Below are 21,668 nucleotides of genomic sequence, written 5' to 3' on the forward strand. Positions count from 1 at the left end.
AAATTGCACAAGTGAGATATGCAGTAACAGTTTTGTGCATTAAAAATTTTTGTGCTTAAAAAATAGGAATGAAGAGAAGATTCTGAAAATTTATTTATGTTTATTATATGATTAAAGATTTCATGGAAGGAGAAACACATTTCACCATAATAAAGTAAAAACCCACCGAATTCCAGCTATCGGTATTATTGCAAATGCAATAAGATCAAGTTTACTACCTATTTATAATTAGATTGTACTAACAGAAAAGCCGAATAAACTGGGAACTGAAAATTGTTTTTGTTTTATGGTAGTGATCTCCAGAAATGTACTCCTCTGCTCACGTTATCACGCCTCACAAAATTTCTGTTCGAACTGAAAAATGTGAACTCCTGAAAACACGAGTCAGCCTACAATATCTTTTGAATACAGAGAATGACAAATACAACTACGGTAAATGGGAAATAATAGCTCTCGCACAATTTTTAAGCTTCATAAATTTGTATGCATTGCTGTGCAGGTCACTGTGTTCAGCTTGGTGCCGGGTTTTGCTTTCACCTAATATTACTCTCCGAGGAAATTGCACATAGGTCAACGCTTAAATTATAGGTGAAAACCTCATACCTTATTAATAGGACTGTTAATCTCTCAATGCTCAATTGCGAATGATTATAATATGAACTTATTTCCCCCCTCCCCCCCGTGCATAGTCATAACTAAATCAAGTTAAAATAGCTATTAATTAAAATAATCATGCCTTCAATTCTCATATCATGCCAAGGGAATTGGAAAGATGGCGGCCACCAACCAACATCACAAGCCATCATGAGAATTGAAAAACAATTGTCGCAAAATTATAAAAACGACGAAACAGATAAATTAATTCACACATAAATTAAACTTTAAAACCATTTTTTTTTTTCCTTTTAAGAGACCACCTTATTCGGTTTGTTACCGGGTTCACAAGAAGCACAAAAGTGATTCGCAAATGATATCCCCCCCCCCATCTTATATAAAATTAACGACACCTGACATGAGATTATTTATATAAATCAATGTATGAATTACTATTCATGCATGCATGTAAGCGTCCACAAGTCCGAAATATTATAAGGTCTGCGTATATTAATAGAGTTAACATTTAATCTCATTTCTAATGTTTCGGCAATTAATAATTTACAATATTCCCACTGTTTATTAAGAACCTTCGATTCATTAAAAAGGAACACATGTCCATCAGTGACTGCATGAAACGCAAGCTCAGAGGCACTCTTCCTACCTGCCCTAACTGATGCCACATGCTGCTGTATCCTTACCGAAAGTAAATTTTGGGTCGAGCCAATATAAGAAGAATTGCACCGACCACAAAGAATATTGTAAACAATATTGCAAGCTTCCATGGGAGGAACTACATATGGCATGGAACTTACTCGTGGGTTGTGGAACAATTTTAAATTCAGTATTCTTAAATATGTTAATAAATTGTCTATACTAATGCTGTATATATACAGAACTTTAATAAAATGTTTGTGATCTGCCCTGTCATTTGTTGTACCAGTCTCCAATTTATATTTCGCCTGTTGACTAATCTGCATGATGGTACCTAATGAATAACCCCTATTTAAAAATCTTTTTGTCAGTTCTGTGAGCTCATCCAATAAGGATTCTTGAGTAGAGCTGTATCTATATGCACTATGAAACTGATTAAAAATAATGCTCCTTTTATATGTAAAAGGGTGATATCTCGAACTGTGAAAAAATTTTCCAGTATTCTTTGACTTCCTATAAATTTTAAAAAATATGTTGTCATTAACCCTGGTTAAAGTAAAATTTAGAAAATTTATGGATTTGTGATGTGGGATTTCCATTTCTAGATGTTACTAAATGTATCCTTCTGTACTATATATTTATTAGTAATTATTAAGATATCATCAAGATATCTCCCGTAGAACATTATATTTGGGAGACGTGGCATTAAGGATACTTGCTTGATCTTATTTAGATAAATTTCAGCAACCAATCCACTCAAGCTAAGCCCCATCGGTAACCCGAATATCTGCTTGTATATTTTATCTTGGAAATTAGGGGGGCTTAGCTTGAGTGGATTGGTTGCTGAAATTTATCTAAATAAGATCGGTACTGCTCTATGTGGACTAATGTTATTAGTGGTGTCCCTCAGGGTTCGGTGTTGGGCACATTGTTGTTTTGTATAATTATCAATGATATTGATGAAGGTATATCAAGCTTGGTGTCAAAGTTTGCTGATGATAAAAAGGTTGGCAGGGTTGTTAATAACAGTAATGACAATATGCTGCTGCAACAGGATCTGAAAAAGTTAGGTAGATGGGCTGAGAAGTGGCGACTGAAGTTTAATATTGACAAATGCAAAGTAATGCATATGGGTAGTAGTAACCCCAGAGAAATGTTCCAACTATATGGGCCGACCGGGCTAGCCGAGTGGGTAAAGTACCTGCCCGGCAACCCAAAGGTCGCGGGTTCGATTCCCGCCTCGGGCTTGGATCAAAGTACTGCAAAAACCTTGGGAGGTGCAATATGGCCACAGAAGCCGATGCGCCAACAACTACCAAATCAAAAAAAAAAAAAAAACCAACTATATGGTATTACACTCAGGATAGTGGAAAATGAAAGAGACCTTGGGGTAATTGTACAGTCAGATATGAAGTTTTCTGATCAATGCAGACAGGCTGCCAGAGTAGGTCATGGGGTTTTGTCAATGATATACAGCAATTTTGCGAACAGGGATAAGGAGGTGATTATCCCCTGTAAGGCAATGGTCAGGCCACACCTTGAGTACTGCATACAGGTCTGGAAGCCTCATTTTAGGAAGGATCTAGAGTTGCTAGAACGAGTACCAAGAAGGGCAACAAGACTAGTGAAGGGAACAAAGGGGTGCTCTTATGAAGATAAGCTTAAGTTCTGCAAAGACCTTATGCACACTCAATAATATTGCCGCTCCACGGCAATATTATTGAGTGTGCATAAGGTCTTGAATGGATTGAGCAGGCTTAATGCTGATGGGATTCTTCCTCTTGCTCAGATTACAAACCTGAGGGGGCATAGATTCAAACTGAGGAAAGACAGTTGTAGAATTGATGGGAAGTTTGCATTTAGCCAGCGGGTAATTGATTGCTGGAACAAACTTCCATCTGTTGTGGAAGTTGATAGCTTAAATAAATTCAAGGCAGAACTAGACAAACATTTGGAATGAATGGATCAGTGAAATGGAAAGGAGATTTTTTTTTTTTTTTGGCTGATGCTGTATAAGCTTGCTTTCTTGTTTATGTGCCTCTGCTAATGCTATATACAGTATTTTGCATTTGTCGATGTTAAACTTCAGTTGCCACCTCTCAGCCCATCTGCCCAACTTTTCGAGATCCTGTTGCAATAATGTACTGTCATTACTGTTATTAATAACCCTGTCAACCTTCTTATCGTCTGCAAACTTAGACATTAAGTTTGCAGACGTACATTCATCAATATCATTCATAAATAGAGAAAACAACAATGGGCCCAACACCGAACCCTGGGGGGGATTCCACTGGTAACGTATTATTCCACAAAGAGCAGCATCCATTGATTACCACTATCTTCTCTCACTGAAACATCCCTTTATCCATAGCAGAAACTTGCTCTTAATGCCATACTGCTCCAGTTTTGTACAGTAGTCTTCCATATGCAACACTATCAAAAGCTTTTCTGAAATTATTTTTTGCATCCACTTCCTTTGTGACCATATCCAACCAAATTGGTCAGACAAGACTTTTCCTTAACAAATCAATCCTGTGTCCGAACTATGACTGCAGTCTTTTGTGGATGAGACCCACAATGCTTATTTAACCACTGACTCCATTATTTTCCCCATAATAGAAGATAAACTAACAGATCTGTAATTATTTGTGTCGCCCTTGGTTCCCCATTTGTGAATTGGGGCTACATTTGCACATCTTAGTCTGTGGGGACTTCCCGTGTTCAAGGATGTTCCTCATAATCATGGCCAATGGTTTGCTTTACTTCCTTTGCTGCCTTCTTTAATATAACTGGATAGCTCCCATCCACCCCAGGTGCCTTATATTTAACTTCAACAATTCCTCTTCCACTTCGTTCTCAGTTATTACAAAATCATTTAACCCGCTGTTAGTTTGATAAACTTCTGGCCTCCTCTTGTGTGAATGTAGTTGCAGAATACTCATTCAGTTAGCCAGCTATCTGAGCAGGATCATCAACAATTGAACCATTGATATCAAGTTGACCAATCTGATTTATCCCCATCCTTCTCGAGTTTATATAAGTAAAAAATCTTTGTTGTTTTTCTTTGCATCTTTTGCGAAAGGTTTCTCGTAATCTGCCTTCACTTGTCTATCCAGCCTCCTTTGTGACTTAATTACAGACAAGCTTATATCTACCATAGGCTTCTGTGTTGCGTGATAATTTATATGCATCCTATGCATTTTTTCTTTGCCATGAGCCCAATTAGTTGATCTGACATCCATTTAGGCCTAAACCTTGAACAATATTTCTTAGTTGGTATGAAAAGCCTAGTAGCTTCTGAGATTAATTCCTTGAATTAATTTCCATTTAGAGTTTGCTGTTGGTAACATCATTAGTTGGTCCCACTTCAGTCTGGGACCACTGCAATCACTGCCACCTATTGTTTCCTTTATTCTCAGACTCTGTTTTTATGATACTTCTTTGTTTATAGATCTGTATCTGAAAATTACTCTGATAATAAATTATTTTAATTGCAGGATTATGCCCTGAATGTTCATACAAGCTCAATTATCGCCATGAAAGAAAAGAAGTCAAACAGCCTCTACAAACAGCTGAAGAAATCTCACAACAGAGTAAAAGAGATGGTACAGTTCATTTGCATGAATATGTTAGAAAGTACCAAAAATAGTTTGATTGTGTGATTAAAACTTAAAATAATTTTCAAGTAGTTATACTATACATTTTCTTATTCTTTATATAAATTATTAATTATTCACTCCTAATTTTCACAACACAACTGGACATATCCAGAGCCATTTGTGTCAGCAGAAATTTCACCTTTTAAACACCTGATTGGCAAACACATGAAGCACATTTAGATTCTAGGGGATTTCAATAAGTTTAGTCTCTTGACCAAACTTAATTGAAACTCCAATTAATCTAAATGGTTTGCTGTTCCTTATAGCTATTGTAGAATACAGTGTTCTTCCTCACTCATTCTGTAACTATCCTATGCTATCTTTTTTCTGCTCTTTTGACTGGCCAACTTCATATTCATCCATCTTAGTGATACATTTTTTGATGATATATATGCATTCGTGGCCTCTGTGATTATTGCTTTAAAGGTATTCCATATTTTTTGTGTATTCGCCCTCCCTCCCTCCCTCTGTAGTCAACCCAATTAATGAATGCCATATAGTGCCTTAAACTGTTATAAGCCCCTTTTCTGAAACTAAAAACTGTGCAGTTACCTTTAAATACTGCAGCATCTTTCTTCGTCTTCCGACTATTGACCACTTGATCACTATCTAAAATATTCTTACCTCTGTTATTTTCTCCAACATGATGATACAAATAATAATCTAGTTTATTTAAAAATTTTGTTCCCCTTGGTAAGTTTCTCTCCCACTTACTCCAATCAATTAGGGGAAGATTGAAATCCCACTCTCATATCTTTGCTTCCAACTAACTTACACCACAAAGAATCTGTGCTGGCAGGCATAACTTCCGACTCAAGATTTTTTTTTTTTTTTTTTTTTTTTTTTTTTATATATAGCTAGCATTATGCTGCTTTTGTGGATGGAATAGCATTCGCAATTTTCAGGTGGGTGACACCATGTTTCTGTTATGTTATGTTCTCATTATGTCAGCATTAGTTGTCCAAATGAGGAGTTCGAATTCATTTATTTTATTGACCACACCCTTGATATTACTGTCACAGTTAAGACTAAGTATTGTTCTGTGGTTTACTACCCTTACACAGCTGAAGTTATTCAGGCTTGTTTCCACCCCCTCCCCCCAGCTTTATCTTTGACACATTGCCACCCTCAGAACATCTTGTCAGCATCAGCTGTTGCAGCAACAAACAAACAAACAATTCTTGATGTGTGCAATCATTACTTTGACTGATATCGTCAGATAAATGCATGTCTGTATTACCCTCCCCCCCCCTAATTAGCACTACAGGTTTCTCTGAATATTTAAAGCATCCTCAGTGGTAATGATAAAAACCTTTCCACCACCTTTGTACAAGTTAATGCCATCTGTACAAAATAGGTTCCTTCTACCTACAAGTGTAGGCCACACTGGTAAAAATTCTCCCTCTAGAACCTTGCAGAATCCCTCAAGTTGATCCACAAAGCTTTCAGCATGTAATCCTCCCCCATTATATCTGGGTGAAATTGCAGATACATATACATTCTGACCTAACTCATTGCATTTTTTTCAGCACATTTTTATATTTATCTAACAGATTATCAGGTTGTGTTAATTGAATATTGTTAGTCCTCACATGAATAATAATGCTCTATTTACTCCACCTTCCTGAAAATCTAATACACTGTTGGTAACATCATTAATTGTTGCTCCCAGCAGACACATCCTGCTTCTGATCCACATCTCTTTATTACAATATATATTACCCATTTCTCTGACAATATTCTCCCAGTAAAACTAAAACTCCTTCATCCAGAGTAGTGTGTACTTGACTATTCTATTGCTTGATGATGGTGACTGTTATCATTAGCATACAGGCAAAATTTAGAATTTAGAGTTGTCAGACTACAGTAAATGATGAAGAGAGAGAAAGAGAGAGGTAGCAGTAGTTATAGGCAAAGGAATGGGTTATAATTTCAAGAAGGTAAATTACGACAGCTCAAGATGCTACATGGCCTCTATTAACTGGGTAGATATCTCACAGAGAGCAAATACAATTTAACTATGGTATACCTTTTAAAACATTAATCACAGAAGCGTTGAATACTTATATACCATTAAAAAAATACTCCACAAGGAAAATTCCAAGTTGGATGACTAATGAAGTTGCCAGATTACTTGAACAGAAAAAACTGCTTGGAAAAGTCAGAGCAATAAAAATTACTGAAGCCTATAACAGCCACAAATTGATTTGTAATAGTACCACAGAAAAGGTTAGCTTGGCAAAGGATTATGAGAAATCAAAAAGAGCAAAGAAGTGGGGGGATAAGGAATTCTTTGCATATATTAATGCAAAGAAGAAAAGCACAAACCAAATCGGACACTGTGTTATTGGTATTAGATACCCCAGCTTAAGTTGTACATGAACTCATTACTTTGCATTGATATTTACAGAAGAAAACCCTTTGTGTCAATGAGATATTATGGGAGTGAAGTTGAAAAAAATGTAATTAATGATCTTTAAATTTCACATGTTTATTTAATGAAAAAACTTTTGAGCCTACAGGCCAGTAAGACTCCTGGAGTTGATGGCATATACCCTATAATCTTAAGGGAGGCAGCAAGTGAGTGCATTGAACTATTGAAGCTAATTATGAGAGCATCACTGGACTCGGGTGCCTCCGTAGCCAGGTGGGAAGGAGCAGCAGTGTGTAGCACATGCTTCTTGATTAGACCGGGGTTCGAGCCCATCACCACCAACTACGGAGGATGCGGAAAGGTCAGGGAATGACCACCGCATATTCACGGAGCAATATGGCCTTAGTTGCTAATGCTCCTAAAAACCAAATAACAACAACATCACTGGACTCGGAAGTGATTCCGTTGGATTGGAAAAGTGCCAATGTATCTCCATTACATAAGGGCAGTTCTAAGAGTGAAGTGGGAAATTACCGGCCAGTTAGTCTAACTTTAGTAATAGGGAAAAATCATGGAGACATTGATCAAGGGTGGAATTCAGGATCATTTAGATAGAAATGGAATTCTGAAGGATACTCAGCATGGTTTTGTAAAAGGAAAATCATGTTTAACTAATCTGGTTAGCTATTTTGACAGGGTCACTCAAGAGCTAGACTTTGGGAATAATTTCAACATTGTTTATTTGGATATCAGCAAAGCATTTAACTCAGTCCCACATGAGCGGGACCAACCTGTTTCAACTTTAAGTTGAAACAGGTTGGAATCACAGGGAAAATCCTTAGCTGGATGGCTTTAGGGCAGGAGACAGAGGGTTGTGATAAATGGTTATTCCTCAGATTAGGTTGATGTAAGAAGTGGGTTTCTGCAAGGATCAGTATTAGGACTATTGTTGTTTTTGATTTTCATAAATGACATCGATGAAGGATAGAGGGCATGATGTCTCAATTTGCAGATGAATTAAAGATTGGTAAGAGTAGTTAATGATTACCGCCATGCAGAGCTTCTTCATAGTGACCTAGATAGACTTCAGTGATGGTCAGAAAAATGGCAGCTATGCTTTATTCTAGCAAAGTTTAAGGTATTGCATCTGGGTCAGTGTAACCCCAAAATAACTTATATACACTTGGTGGAGTTGAACTTAAGCTGGTAGTGGAGGAAAGGGACTTGGGTATTATGATACGATCAGACGTGAAGTTCTCCAAGCATTGTAGGCTGGTTGCAAGGAAGGCCCATGGTGTCCTTATATGATGGGACGTCATAATCCCATTTTTTATATATATATTATTTTTTTTTTTTTTTTTTTTTCTATGTGAACCCCAAACACGAGAGGTATTAGAACCTATAGTACTTAGTACCGTGCTTGGGTTGTATAAGGCTAGTTAGACCACATTTGGAATACTGTATTGAATTATGGAGACTGCACCTAAAGAAAGACATTGCTTCTTGAAAAGGTCCAAAAACGGGTAACTTGCCTGGTGAGATCAGCAAAAGGTCGTCCGTATGAGGAAAGACCGAATATGTGGGTTGCAGAGCTTTGAAACTAGTCACCGTAGAGGAGACTTGATTGAGCCTCTGAGAAGCATAAGTAAAATGAATGAGGACAAAATTTTCAGGGTTATAAATGATTCTAGAACATAATTTGCAGTTACAGGGGGAGATGTTTAGACTGAATTGTAGGAAGTTTTATTTTAGACAGCGAGTTATAAATTACTGGAATAAGTTACCAGCAGGTGGTAGAGGCTGACAATTTGGGGAAATTCAAAGGTCAGCTGGATAAATTACCTATGGGAGGGAGGAAACGCATAGGTTTTCTATTTCCTTTTCTTTTTTTTTATGTAAACCCCAACCACGAGAGGTATTAGAACCTATGGTACTTAGTACCGTGCTTGGGTTGGAGGTTGAGAAGACAAAAGAAGATATTTGTTGACATTGGACTTTAACTTCTGTAGACTGTAATTTTCAAGAAATATGTATGAAGGAAGGTTGTTCCAGAAAACAGCAGTTGAACGAATAAACAAGGAAGATGAAAAGTTGGTTCTGTGAGTTTGAAGTTGGACAGTAAATGGATGGTAGTAGCTGGTGGCGGCACGTGTTCGGACTGTTTTGAAAGAGAGAGTGGGAATTATAGAAGCCAATTCAGAAGAACAGTGCCCATGGAAGTATCTGTAGAAGAGGCATGCTGCAGAAACGGTATGTCTATGAGACAGCGAATGGAGAGACTCTGTTAGAGATGAATCATTAATTAACCTAACTGCTCTCTTCTGAATGGAATCAAGAAGCCTGAGAGAGGTTTTGTAGGCACCACCCCAGATTTGGGAACAATATTCCATGGCAGGGCGGATTTGCGATTTATACAGAGTGAGCAGCTGTTTGGAAGAAAAGTAACGCTGAGACCAAAAGAGAAAACCAAGTTTTTTAGATGCAGAGGAAGCAATATTTGTAATGTGCTTGTGCCAAGAGAGATTAGAAGTCAGGGTAAACCCCAAAAGAGATATATCATTTTGCCTAGAAATTGGAGTGTCACTAAAGATAAGCATAGGAGCAGAAGAATCCTGTTTGAGAGATATAAGACAAGACTGAGTTTTAGAATGATTGAAATAAACTAAGTTGTCTTTGCCCCACTGGAGAAATACCTGAAGCTCGGCATTTAAGGAATTGGTAGCAGATTTTCGAGAAGTTGAAGCTGATTGAGCAGGACAAGGTTTCTCAAAATGGAAAGTGGAATGCAATGTGCTATTATTGGCAAAACTATGGATAGGATTTCCAGTCAATGGAAGAAGGTCATTAATATACAAGAGGAAAAGAGTGGGGGAAAGAACTGAACCTTGGGGGACACCGGCATTATGGAGAAGTTAGAAGACAGAGAGCCATCTACCATCACCCTCAGTGAGCAATCAGAGAGAAAACTGGATAACCAATTACTAAAAACAGTTGGCAAACCATAAGATGGAAACTTGTTTAGAAGACCTTTATGCCAAACACGATCGAAAGCCTTTGAGATGCCTAATGGACCTCTCACTTCGATCGTGTACTTAGAAGGGTTGTTTGTGAGAAAAAGATCAAGAGCAACTATAGTAAACCCCCGCTATTCGCGGTATCTGTATTCGCGTATTCGCGATCGCCGATTTAATATAAAATTAAACCTAAATAAATGTGAATTTTAAAGCGCTGTGAATATTTTCCGCCATAAAAAACATGTCACCCCTCTCCCCCCACCCGCTCAAAACGGCGCTCAGTGGGTGGGGGGAGAGGGGTGACAAAATCACGAACGTGGATGTTTCTCGCTAATCCTTGTTCAGTATGTGTTATGCACTTGTCATGGAAGGTTTCGTCGTTTGCTTTTAATTTATATGTTTATAAATTGTTTAAATTTATCAATTTATAAATTGATATGCTTACAAAAATGATAAATCTACCATTTTGCAGTGTAAAACAGACTTTTTCGAGTGTGTTAACGGAAGAAAGTGACTTTATTGTGGACAAGTTCTTTCTAACCCCTACAAAAATATGGCTATGATAAAAAGAGAAATGTGAAAATATCAAAGAAGGTGATGACATTAGCGAATAAAATTGAGTTATTAGACAAAATTTCTAATGGTGAAAGTGTCTCCTCAGTGGCAAAACATTATAAAATCAAGAGTCAATGGTACGATGAATCAAAAAATCGGAAGGAAAAATCCGCCGTAGTGTCCGTGAAAACGCGCTAATTCCTTCAAAAATTTTCTCTGTAACTCGTGATGTTAAATTAGAAAAAATGGAAAAAGCTTTAAATCTGTGGATAGAAGACCGAACTCAAAATAAAATTCCGTTGAGTTCACTCATCATTCACGAAAAGGCAAAACTCCTTTATCAACACTGTAGCGAAACTGGTGATAGCACTGGCAGGATGTTTTTTTTTTTTTTTTGCTAGCAAGCAAAGGCGCTGGTTTGAAAGATTTGTTTGAAATTTCTAATAAATATTACATTTAATATTAAATTGTTTCTTATTTTCATTTCAATGCCATATGCTTGTATTTCACTATGTACTGTCTATGTACATAGTCATATTATGAAGGTACATATAATACATATATAGACAAAATTTTAGACTAGTTTTTCTTATATATTTCATACTTTGGAACGGAACCCCTTTATTACTATGGGAGCCCTAACTCAGTATTCGTGACATTTCTCAGGAACGTAACCCCCGCGAATAGCGGGGGTTTACTGTACTTGTGTTTCACTGAACCTTTCCATTGAAATAGTCCATAAATGGGTAACATAAGCCAGAATATCACCAGTGGATCGAGGCACCTCCGTAACCAGGTGGGAAGGAGCAGCAGTGCGTAGCACACGCTTCTTGATTAGACCGGGGTTCGAGCCTGTCACCACCAACTACGGAGGATGCGGAAAGGTCAGGGAATGACCACCGCATATCCTGGAGCAATATGGCCTTAGTTGCTAATGCTCCTAAAACCCAAATAACAAACAAACTAGTGGATCGACACTGACAGAATCCATACTGGCAATCGTTGATCAGACGGAAGGTTTCTAGTTAGTTTAAGAGTGGCGGTTAATTGATTTCTCCATTACTTTAGAAAGAGTAGAAGTAATTGCAATAGGACGATAATTGGATGGGAGGGATTTGTCACCCTTTTTAGGAACTGGCTGGATATGAGCAAATTTCCAAGCAGAAGGAAAAACACCTTTGGAATAAGAAAGTGAAAAAAGGTGGCAAAGAATAGGCATAAGTTCAGGAACACAGGTTTTGAGAACAAGTGGAGAAATACCATCAAGACCTGGAGCTTTCTTAGCATCAAGATTCGTCAAAATCCTTCTGACATCCTTTTGACGGAAGACCACAGGAGGCATTGAATGGAGCGTGTTGGGAATGGTGGGAGGTGTTTTACCAAGATCATTAATACCTGAGCTGGAAGAAAAATGGGATGCTAGCAGGTCAGCTTTATCCTTGGCTGAAGTGACAACAGAACCATCTGGTTTGGACAGAGGTGGGAGCAGAGATGGGCAAAAGTTGCGGCCAATAGCTTTGGCAAGAGACCAGAATGCTCGGCTACCATTAGGGCAAGAAGCAAGTTTTCTACTCTTAGCCTGTTCAAACTCTAGTTTGGACTGATTAATAACTGCTTTACAATTGTTGCGTGCTTTGGTGTGTAGGCAGAAAATGAAACTGGAGAATTAGAAACAAGCCAATTACGATATGCAACATTCTTCTCTTGAACAGCCTTAGCACATTTATTGGAAAACCAAGGTTTAGATAAAGGAAGAGATTTTAAAGTGGAGTGTGGGATAAAGGATTCCATTCCTGCAAGAATAATTTCACTGACACGATCTGAGCAAGCATTGACATCAGAAGTTTTGAAACAGTAATCCGAACAAGGAAAAGAAGAAAAGAAGTCTCCCAGGTCATCCCATTTTGCATTCTTGTAATGCCAAACAACACGAGGTTGGGAATAGCTATGAGATAAAGGCTCCATTGGAGAAGAGACAATCACAAAGTTGTGATCTGAAGTGCCTAATGGACCTCTCACTTCGACCATGTACTTAAAAGGGTTGTTTGTGAGAAAAAGATCAAGCGTATTGGCTGTATGATTAGGATTGTCCGGTATTCTTGTAGGTAAATGAACAATCTGTGCAAGGTCATTAGTAATTGCAAAAGCCTCAGTATCTCAACCAGCTGGGTCAGTGTGACTAGAAAACGGAAGACAGCTGGAGTTGTGAACATTAAAATCACCAAGGAAAATTACCTCACTGTTAGGAAAGTTGGACTGGAGAAAGTCAAGTTGCAAAGATAGGAAGTCAAAGAGCTGCAAGTGATTAATGGAGTTGGGAGAACGGTAGAGACAACAAATGAATTTGACACAGTGAGGTAGAAGGATTTTAAGCCAGAGAAGGTCAAAGAGAGGAGATTCCAAATTTCCAAGTCTCTGACAGGGAATATCAGAATGGACATATGCACAAGTACCACCTTTTAGGCGAAAGGAATCATACAGCGAATAATTTGGGCGTCTGAGATGAGCAGTAGTTGAATCAACCGATAACTGAGATTCTGTCAGAAAATTTCTCTTATTAATTATTTTATTTTTATATAAGGATATATATAATTTATTATTTTATTTATATATTTTATTTAATTTATAATATATATTATTTTATTTAAGGATAAAATAAGGATATTATTTTATCCTTATTTTTTATTTATTTTATTTTATTTTATTGTTATTTTTTTTTATTATTATTATTTATTTATTTTTTGGCTGGTGCAGCATAAGCCATAGGCTTCCTTGCACCATGTGGCCATTGCTAATACTAAATACTATTTCAGTTTCCAATCATGAATAGCCCAGTTTTTATACCTTTATAGTCCCTGTTTGCTTGTGCTTTTTTAATCACAGCCATTATTACTTTTTGTTTTTTTGTCATGCAATTCTCATTAGCATTAGCAGAGGCATTTGATGCAAGAAAGCAAGCTTATGCAGCATCAGCCAAAAAAAAAAAAAAAAAAACCACTTCCACTTCACCCCTCTGTTCGTTCAAAATACCTGTCCAGCTGAGCCTTAAACTTATTTAGGCTATCAACGTCCACGACAAGGGATGGAAGTCTGTTCCACCAACCAACCACCCACTGGCTAAAGGCAAATTTCCGCACGTCTATCCTACATCTGTCTCTCCTCAATTTGAATTTATGCCCTCTCAGGTGATTATTCTGAGCGAGAGGAAGAATCCCATCAGCATTGAGCATGCTCAAACCATTCAAGGCTTTATACACCTCAATCAGATCACCTCGCTGGTGCCTAGTCTCCAGACACTGTAATTTGCAAAACTTAAGCCTTTCTTCGTAAGAGCATCCCTTTGTTCCATTCACTAATCTTGTTGCCCTTCTCTGTACTCGTTCCAGCAGCTCTACATCCTTCTTGAAATGAGGCCTCCAGACCTGTTCCTCCAGACTTTGTTCTGTTAGAAATTAACTGATAAGTTCCTTGGTTAACTATCTGCAGGAAAGTCATAAAATAGCCTTTCTGCCACAGTTCTGGTTAATTTTGACTCGTGACATTCCTTAAACCAGTTCTGGTAGTATCCAAAATTAGCAAAAGCAGTGATAGGTCACCTGACAGGTATCCAACTCTGTTTTTTAAAACTCTTATTACTGTTTCTGAAACGCCAGAAAATTCAATTACTTTTTTTAACAAGATGTGCTTTAGATATGCCATATGTTATCACTCCTTTCTGCCACTCATTAACTTCTTTTCTGCCCTGTATCTTTTGTGGTGGAAATCCTTGCTTCTTCAGTCACTGCTAGTATATTGTAAATAGAGAAAAGTGGGTTAATGTTATACTCTAACTTCAGTGCTCTGAGTAAATGAGCATAGAAAATATACATGTTCAATGTGTTATATATTCTAAATACCACAAGTCACCAAGTTTTTTTTTTTTTTTTTTTGTCTTGCATTGTGTGTGCATGCAAACAAAGGATGCACACACACTGAGACAGGAATGACTATCTTAAAGTTTTTGTTGTTCTAATATACATAACTATTCAGATTTCAGAACCCCCCTTCACCCAGTTGCATGCATGCATTACACACATTACTGACTTCGATGATGACATTGCTTATATTGTCAAACAGTATAGAGTATACTATGCAAATGCAAAAATAGTTGAAATAATTTACAGAAATTCTTCCATCAGTGTAGTAAAAATTGGGACAAATGTGATAGGATTTTTTTTTTTTTTTTTTTGAACCTGCTGCACTGATAACAAACTAAGATCAGAGATTATAAATACACAAGTTTATTCCACTGATCACTGCTCTTTATAGCAAGCAATTCAAACATTTGTTGTACCTTGGCATTCTACCTAATATAGCATGAATAGGGTGCAACTGTAATATAAAGTTCTAATATACCTTTGAATGCCTCATTAATACAGAGATATAACTGTTTGATGTAGAAAAATCATATATATTATATTTTATGCATCACAGTTGGATAATCCAAGAGTGAGTCTCATGTATCAGCTTAATGTTTTTATCTTCAACTAAAACTAACTCATTTTATAGATAATTCTTGTTCCTGTGCATTGCTTTTAGTAACTGAATTCTTTCAGCATTTGATTTGAATGCTCCATTTCACAGTACACACAGTGATTAAACAGTTTTTTTGTCAATAGTGGATTGATGCTTATGCTAGAAGAAATAAATTTTAAAAACATTTTGAATAATTCATTGAATAAACATTTTGAATAATTCATTGAATAAACATTTTGAATTCTTTAGACTAACTATACTTATACTACATAATTTTTAGCATACTGAACTTCACTAATACAGGAACTCCCCGACTTACTTAAGGGTTGCATTCCACGGAACGCTACGTAAGTCGGAATTTCCCTAAATAAGCATTCAGGGAAATTCTGCACTTGCAACTATGCATGCTAAATTTGATAGAAGAAAAAAAGAAATGTTCGACGAACATGTAAATAGAATTATTCAATTTTTTTACCTCATGTGCAGAAAAAATTACAAGGGTACAAAATTACAAAAATTTCAAAATTATAAAATTACAAAAAGAGAGGAGACAGGCATAACATCAGCAAGTTTTACCTTTCGAGCATCATTGCCAGGATTAACTCTCCAGCTGATAAGCAACACTGTTGTGGAAGTTTAGGGCTGTGGAGATTTAGAAGGGGTTTTTTCCAACACATCACAATTTCTCTGCAGATCGGCACTGACAGCTTCACCGCACACTGTTTTGGAAACCAGCACGATGCTTGTACTTATTAAACCAACCATTGCTTGCCATGAACTTGGCTTGGGGTTCGTTGTACTTATCTTCATAAATAGCCATTAGACTCAGGGGCACTCGCTTCTTATTTCCATCCTATTATTAATAGCTTTTCCATCTTCGATATACACCTGAACACTATTTTGTGATCACTGTTGGGGCTGACTGGCCCCCGATGTGAAAGACTTTGATCCTTTAACATGTTCTTTTATACGTGCACCATCCCTTAAAATAGTATTCATTGTTGAAGCAGGGAGACCTAATTCCATGCAATAGATGACAGTTTGTCTTGCTTCATACTTCTTAATTAATCATCTTCATTTTTAAATCAGTTTTGTTTCGTATCCTAGCACTGCCAGCACTTGCACTTTCCACTGGTCGCGTTCCCTTCATCATTGTAAGAAGTAAATAGTAATGAAGAGAAAGATTCTGAAAATTTATTTATGTTTTTATATGATTGAAGATTTCAGTGAAAGGGGAACACATTTCACCATAATAATGTAAAAATCCACACAATTCTAGTTATCGGGATTATTGCAAATGTAATAAGATCAAGTGTACTACCCGTTTATAATAGATTGCGCTAACAGAAAAGCCCAATAAACCGAAAAGTGCAAATTGTTTTATTGTTTTATGGTAGTCACCTCCAGAAATGTGTTCTAGAAAAATATCACAAAGGCGTTCAAAATTGATTCTTATAACGGAATGTGATAACGATGGAAGTGTAGTGCAATTTCCGTTATAAAAATGACCTTTTAGAGAGATAAATAGATTAGTTATATAGTGAAAATTTCAACTTCCAAGGTCTTGGAACAAATTACCAAAAAAAAAAACGTGTTATTGGGTTCACATTACAATATTTTCACGATATCTCCATTTATTCCTACGGGATGCAAAATATGCTTCCACAACTTTAAGTTTGCACTGGCTGGCAAAAACTTACGTAAAGTCGAATTTGTGTAAGTTGAGTATTTTGTAAGTCGAGTATTTCGTAAGTTGGGGAGTTCCTGTACTGCTAAACCTTGATTGTTGCTCCTATTTTATTTATTTTTGTTTTTTTATTTTTCTGGAAGTAGATAATCAAGTGCAGTATAATCATGACTCTACTGTAATAAAGGAAGGAAAAGGCCCAGAAGAAACTGCAGCTGATGCTGAAGAAACACATATTTGGAGAGAACCGATAAAAGAAGAACATTCAAAAGATGATGAATATGAGGAATATCTTGCAGACATGCTGTTATAATTTTTGTGTAAATGTTCTCTTATATTTATTTATTTATTTCACTATAAGCGATCAGTTTTACTAAGTGACATTTATGGTGATAATATCTCTATAAATGTATAGAGATATTTCTGGTAATAATATCTCTATAAATGTAAAACAGCAATAATTTTTTTTCAATGTCAAAATTAAATAACTATAGTAAAATTGGCCTTTACTTTATTTTTCCTGGGAAAAAAAAAAAAAAAAAATGTGGAGTTAGGAATGAAGTTATAGTTTTAGAACTATGTTGATAAATGCCTATATTCTTCCTTCCCCCCCCCCCCCAATTATATATATATATACAGTGAAACTTCCCTTTAACGGACAGCCATGGGGAACGAAAACAAGAAGTCTGAGGGAGAAAAAAAAAAAAAGAAATCGTTAAACGTTTAATGTAAAATTAAATTAAAATATATACAGATTTTGAACAATATTTTTGTAAATAATATACAATTACATACACAAGAGATAAAGAAAAATCGTTAAACGTTTAATGTAAAATTAAATTAAATTATATACAGATTTTGCACAATATTTTTGTAAATAATATACATACAATTGTGCTATGCATATTATGACTTTATCTTATGAAAAATACATACAGTAATCACTTATTTTCTTCTGCACCTTCTTCCGGCTGATAATTTTGTTTTCAACATTTGTTTGGAGTGAAGAAACCATCGAAAGTCCTTCAGTAAGATACTTCAGCGGCGAAAAACATTTTTAAACGATTGATTTGTATGAGCGCTTCTATTTTCATCGGTGGTTCGTCGTTAATATGTTCTTCGACATAATGACCTCCTTCCATTTCTTCATCCTCGTGAAGAACTTCTTGAAAAATATAAACAGTTCACGACAGTTTGTTTTCTAATTGCGTTTACTGAAGAGGAAATCCATTGAATCGCATCTAGGATGCTGATTTTCTTTGCAAGGTCACTCGCACATGTTACATCGTTCATGTTTGCAATGAGATGTTTTAAAACACGTTTTCTGTAGTGAAGTTTAAAATTTTTTATTATCCCTTGATCCAAGGGCTGACACTCTGCAGATGTGTTTGGTGGCAGAAAAACGATTTGAATGTTGGACAATTCAATGTGCGGGTGAGATGCAGCATTATCCATAAAAAGAATAATTTTTCTGTTTTGACGAATCAAGTTTTGGTTAAAGTGACTTATCCATTCGCTCATGATATCTCGTGTCATCCACGCTTTTTTATTAGACTTCCAGTCAACATTCAAAAGATTCAACTTTATGCCCTTGAAAAAAACGAGGATTTTGTGGTTTTCCTATAACAAGAGGTTGTTCAAAGTCTCCCAGCATATTTGTACACAATAGTACAGTCAAGCATTCCTTAGAAATTTTTCCGCCCTGGCACTTTTCGTTTTTTAGACTCATTGTTTTTTCAGGAACAGCTTTAAAAAACAACCTTGTTTCGTCACAGTTGTAAATATCCTTAGCTTCAAAATCACGACATAAATCTTCCAATTTGATGGTCCACTCTGTTACAACCCCAGTATCAACAGATCCACCTTCACCACTTACGGTTTTCCAAGAAATTTTATGCCGACTTTTGAACTTGTCTAGCCATCCCACAGAAGCTTTGAACTCATTTACTCCCATAGATTTCGCAACCTACAAAGCCTTTTCCCTAATAATAGGCCCATTAATGGGAATTTTTTTAGCACGTTCGCGACAAAACCACTCATATGTAACATTGTCAATTTGAAGTCCAACAGTTTTCGGGAATGATTTTTGAACCTGATCATTTCCGTGTTGCCAAAATTGTTTGAGCAGTTCATTTCTTTTCTTTAGGATGTCGCTTACCTGCGTCTTCCCGATTTTGAATTTTGCAGCGAGAGTGCGAACACTATTTTTTTTGCCGATCATATGCATTAATGAGTTAGACTTTATCTTTTAAAGTTAAATGTTTACGAGAAGACATTGTGCACTTCACAAGACACTGAACAAAACTGAAACTGAAAAGACGAAAGGCCGACCATAATTTCCCCCCCCCTCCCTTGCACACACCGAATTCATCAGAAGTTTTACACGTGCCTTAAAATTCTTGAAAAAGGGTTTAGAACCGCGACGTAAACCTTGATAAAATTCAGAGAATCGGAAATAGAAAATAAACACACGATTGAGGCAATACGTGGAAGAAAAGTTCCTAGAAAAAGGGCCGTAAGCTCGCCCGCTGTCCGCTATGGGGAGATCAAGTTAAGTGCTAATCTAAACGAAACAGAGCAGATTGCCTGTCCGCGTCCGTTCCGCTAGACAGAAGCTGCAAACACGTTAAAACCAATAGAGGTGAGTTGGGGAATTTGAAAATGTCCGTTGTAGAGAGATGTCCGTTAACGAGAGGTGTCCGTTAGGAGGAGTTTCACTGTATATATATATATTTTTTTTTTATGTGAACCCCAAACACGAGAGGTATTAGAACCTATAATACTTAGTACCGTGCTTGAGTTGGAGGTTGAGAAGACGAAAGAAGATATTTGTTGACATTGGACTTGAACTTCTGTAGATTGTAATTTTCAGGAAATACGTATGAAGGAAGGTTGTTCCAGAAAACGGCAGTTGAATGAATAAATGAGGAAGATTAAAAGTTGGTTCTGTGGATTTGAAGTTGGACAGTAAATGGATGTTGGCTGGTTACGGCACGTGTTCGGACTGTTTTGAAAGAGAGAGAGCAGGAATTAGAAGCCAATTCAGAAGAACAGTGCCCATAGAAGTATCTGTAGAAGAGGCATGCAGCAGAAACAGTAAGTCTGTGAGAAAGCGAGTGGAGAGACTGTTAGAGATGAATCATTAATTAACCTAACTGCCCTCTTCTGAATGGAATCAAGAAGCCTGAGAGAGGTTTTGGGGGCACCACCCCAGATGTGGGAACAATATTCCATGGCAGGGCAGATTTGCGATTTATACAGAGTGATCAGCTGTTTGGAAGAAAAGTAACGCCGAGAGCGAAAGAGAAAACCAAGTTTTTTAGATGCAGAGGAAGCAATATTTGTAATGTGCTTGTGCCAAGAGAGATTAAAAGTCAGGGTAATCCCCAAAGAGATATATCACATTGCCTAGAAATCGGAGTGTCACTAAAGATAAGCATAGGAGCAGAAGAATCCTTTTTGGGAGATATAAGACAAGACTGAGTTTTAGAGGGGTTGAAATCAACTGAGTTGTCTTTGCGCCACTGGAGAATTACCGGAAGATTGGCATTTACGGAATTGGTAGCAGATTTTCAAGAAGTTGAAGCTGATTGAGCAGGACAAGGTTTCTCAAAATGGAAAGTAGAATGCAATGTGCTATCATCGGCAAAACTATGGATAGGATTTCCAGTCATTGGAAGAAGGTCAAAGAGAAAAAGAGTGGGGGAAAGAACTGAACCTTGGGGGACACCGGCATTAGTGGAGAAGTTAGAAGACAGAGCCATCTACCATCACCCTCAGTGAGCGATAAGACAGAAAATTGGATAATCAATTACTAAAAACTGTTGGCAAACCATAAGATGGAAGCTTGTTTAGAAGACCTTTATGCCAAACACGATCAAAAGCATTTGAGATGTCAAGAGCAACTACTTGTGTTTCACCGAACCTTTCCATTGAATTAGTACATAAATGGGTAACATAAGCCAGAATATCACCAGTGGATCGACACTGACTGAATCCATACTGGCGATCTTTGATCAGAAGGAAGGTTTCTAGGTAGTTTAAGAGTTGGCTGTTAATTGATTTCTTTCTCCATTACTTTAGAAAGAGTAGAAGTAATTGCAATGGGATGATAATTGGATGGGAGGGATTTGTCACCCTTTTTAGGAACTGGCTGGATATGAGCAAATTTCCAAGCAGAAGGAAAAACACCTTTGGAATAAGAAAGTGAAAAAAAAAAAAAAAAAAAAGGTGGCAAAGAATAGGAGTAAGTTCAGGAGCACAGGTTTTGAGAACAAGTGGAGAAATACCATCAGGACCTGGAGCTTTCTTAACATCAAGATTCATCAAAATCCTTTTGATATCCTTTTGACAGAAGACCACAGGAGGCATTGAATGGAGCGTGTTGGGAATGGTGGGAGGTGTTTTACCAAGATCATTAATACATGAGCTGGAAGAAAAATGGGATGCTAGCAGGTCAGCTTTATCCTTAGCTGAAATGACAACAGAATCATCTGGTTTGGACAGAGGTGGGAGCAGAGATGGGCAAAAGTTGCGGCCAATAGCTTTGGCAAGAAACCAGAATGCTCGGCTACCATTAGGGTAAGAAGCAAGTTTTCTACTCTTAGCCTGTTCAA

General features: G+C 37.0%; 1 protein-coding gene across 2 annotated transcripts in view; it reads left to right on the plus strand.

The window, feature by feature from the left end:
* The window catches only part of LOC150078414 (protein FRA10AC1 homolog), a 165,710-nt gene that overhangs the window by 118,457 nt on the left and 25,585 nt on the right, over window positions 1-21,668 (plus strand). The window contains exons 10-11 of one of the 2 annotated variants that reach the window (XM_090384731.1): window positions 4,746-4,853; window positions 17,196-17,372. In XM_090384731.1, coding sequence (XP_090240857.1) covers window positions 4,746-4,853; window positions 17,196-17,365 — 278 coding nt within the window. In that variant the 3' untranslated portion in view covers window positions 17,366-17,372. The remainder of the gene's footprint in view (window positions 1-4,745; window positions 4,854-17,195; window positions 17,373-21,668) is intronic. The other variant, XM_090384732.1, reaches the window with a different exon arrangement.

This window comes from Mastigoproctus giganteus, chromosome 11 (assembly GCF_048544385.1).
Source record: "Mastigoproctus giganteus isolate SK-2022 chromosome 11, ASM4854438v1, whole genome shotgun sequence".
Classification (NCBI taxonomy): Eukaryota; Metazoa; Arthropoda; class Arachnida; order Uropygi; family Thelyphonidae; genus Mastigoproctus; species Mastigoproctus giganteus.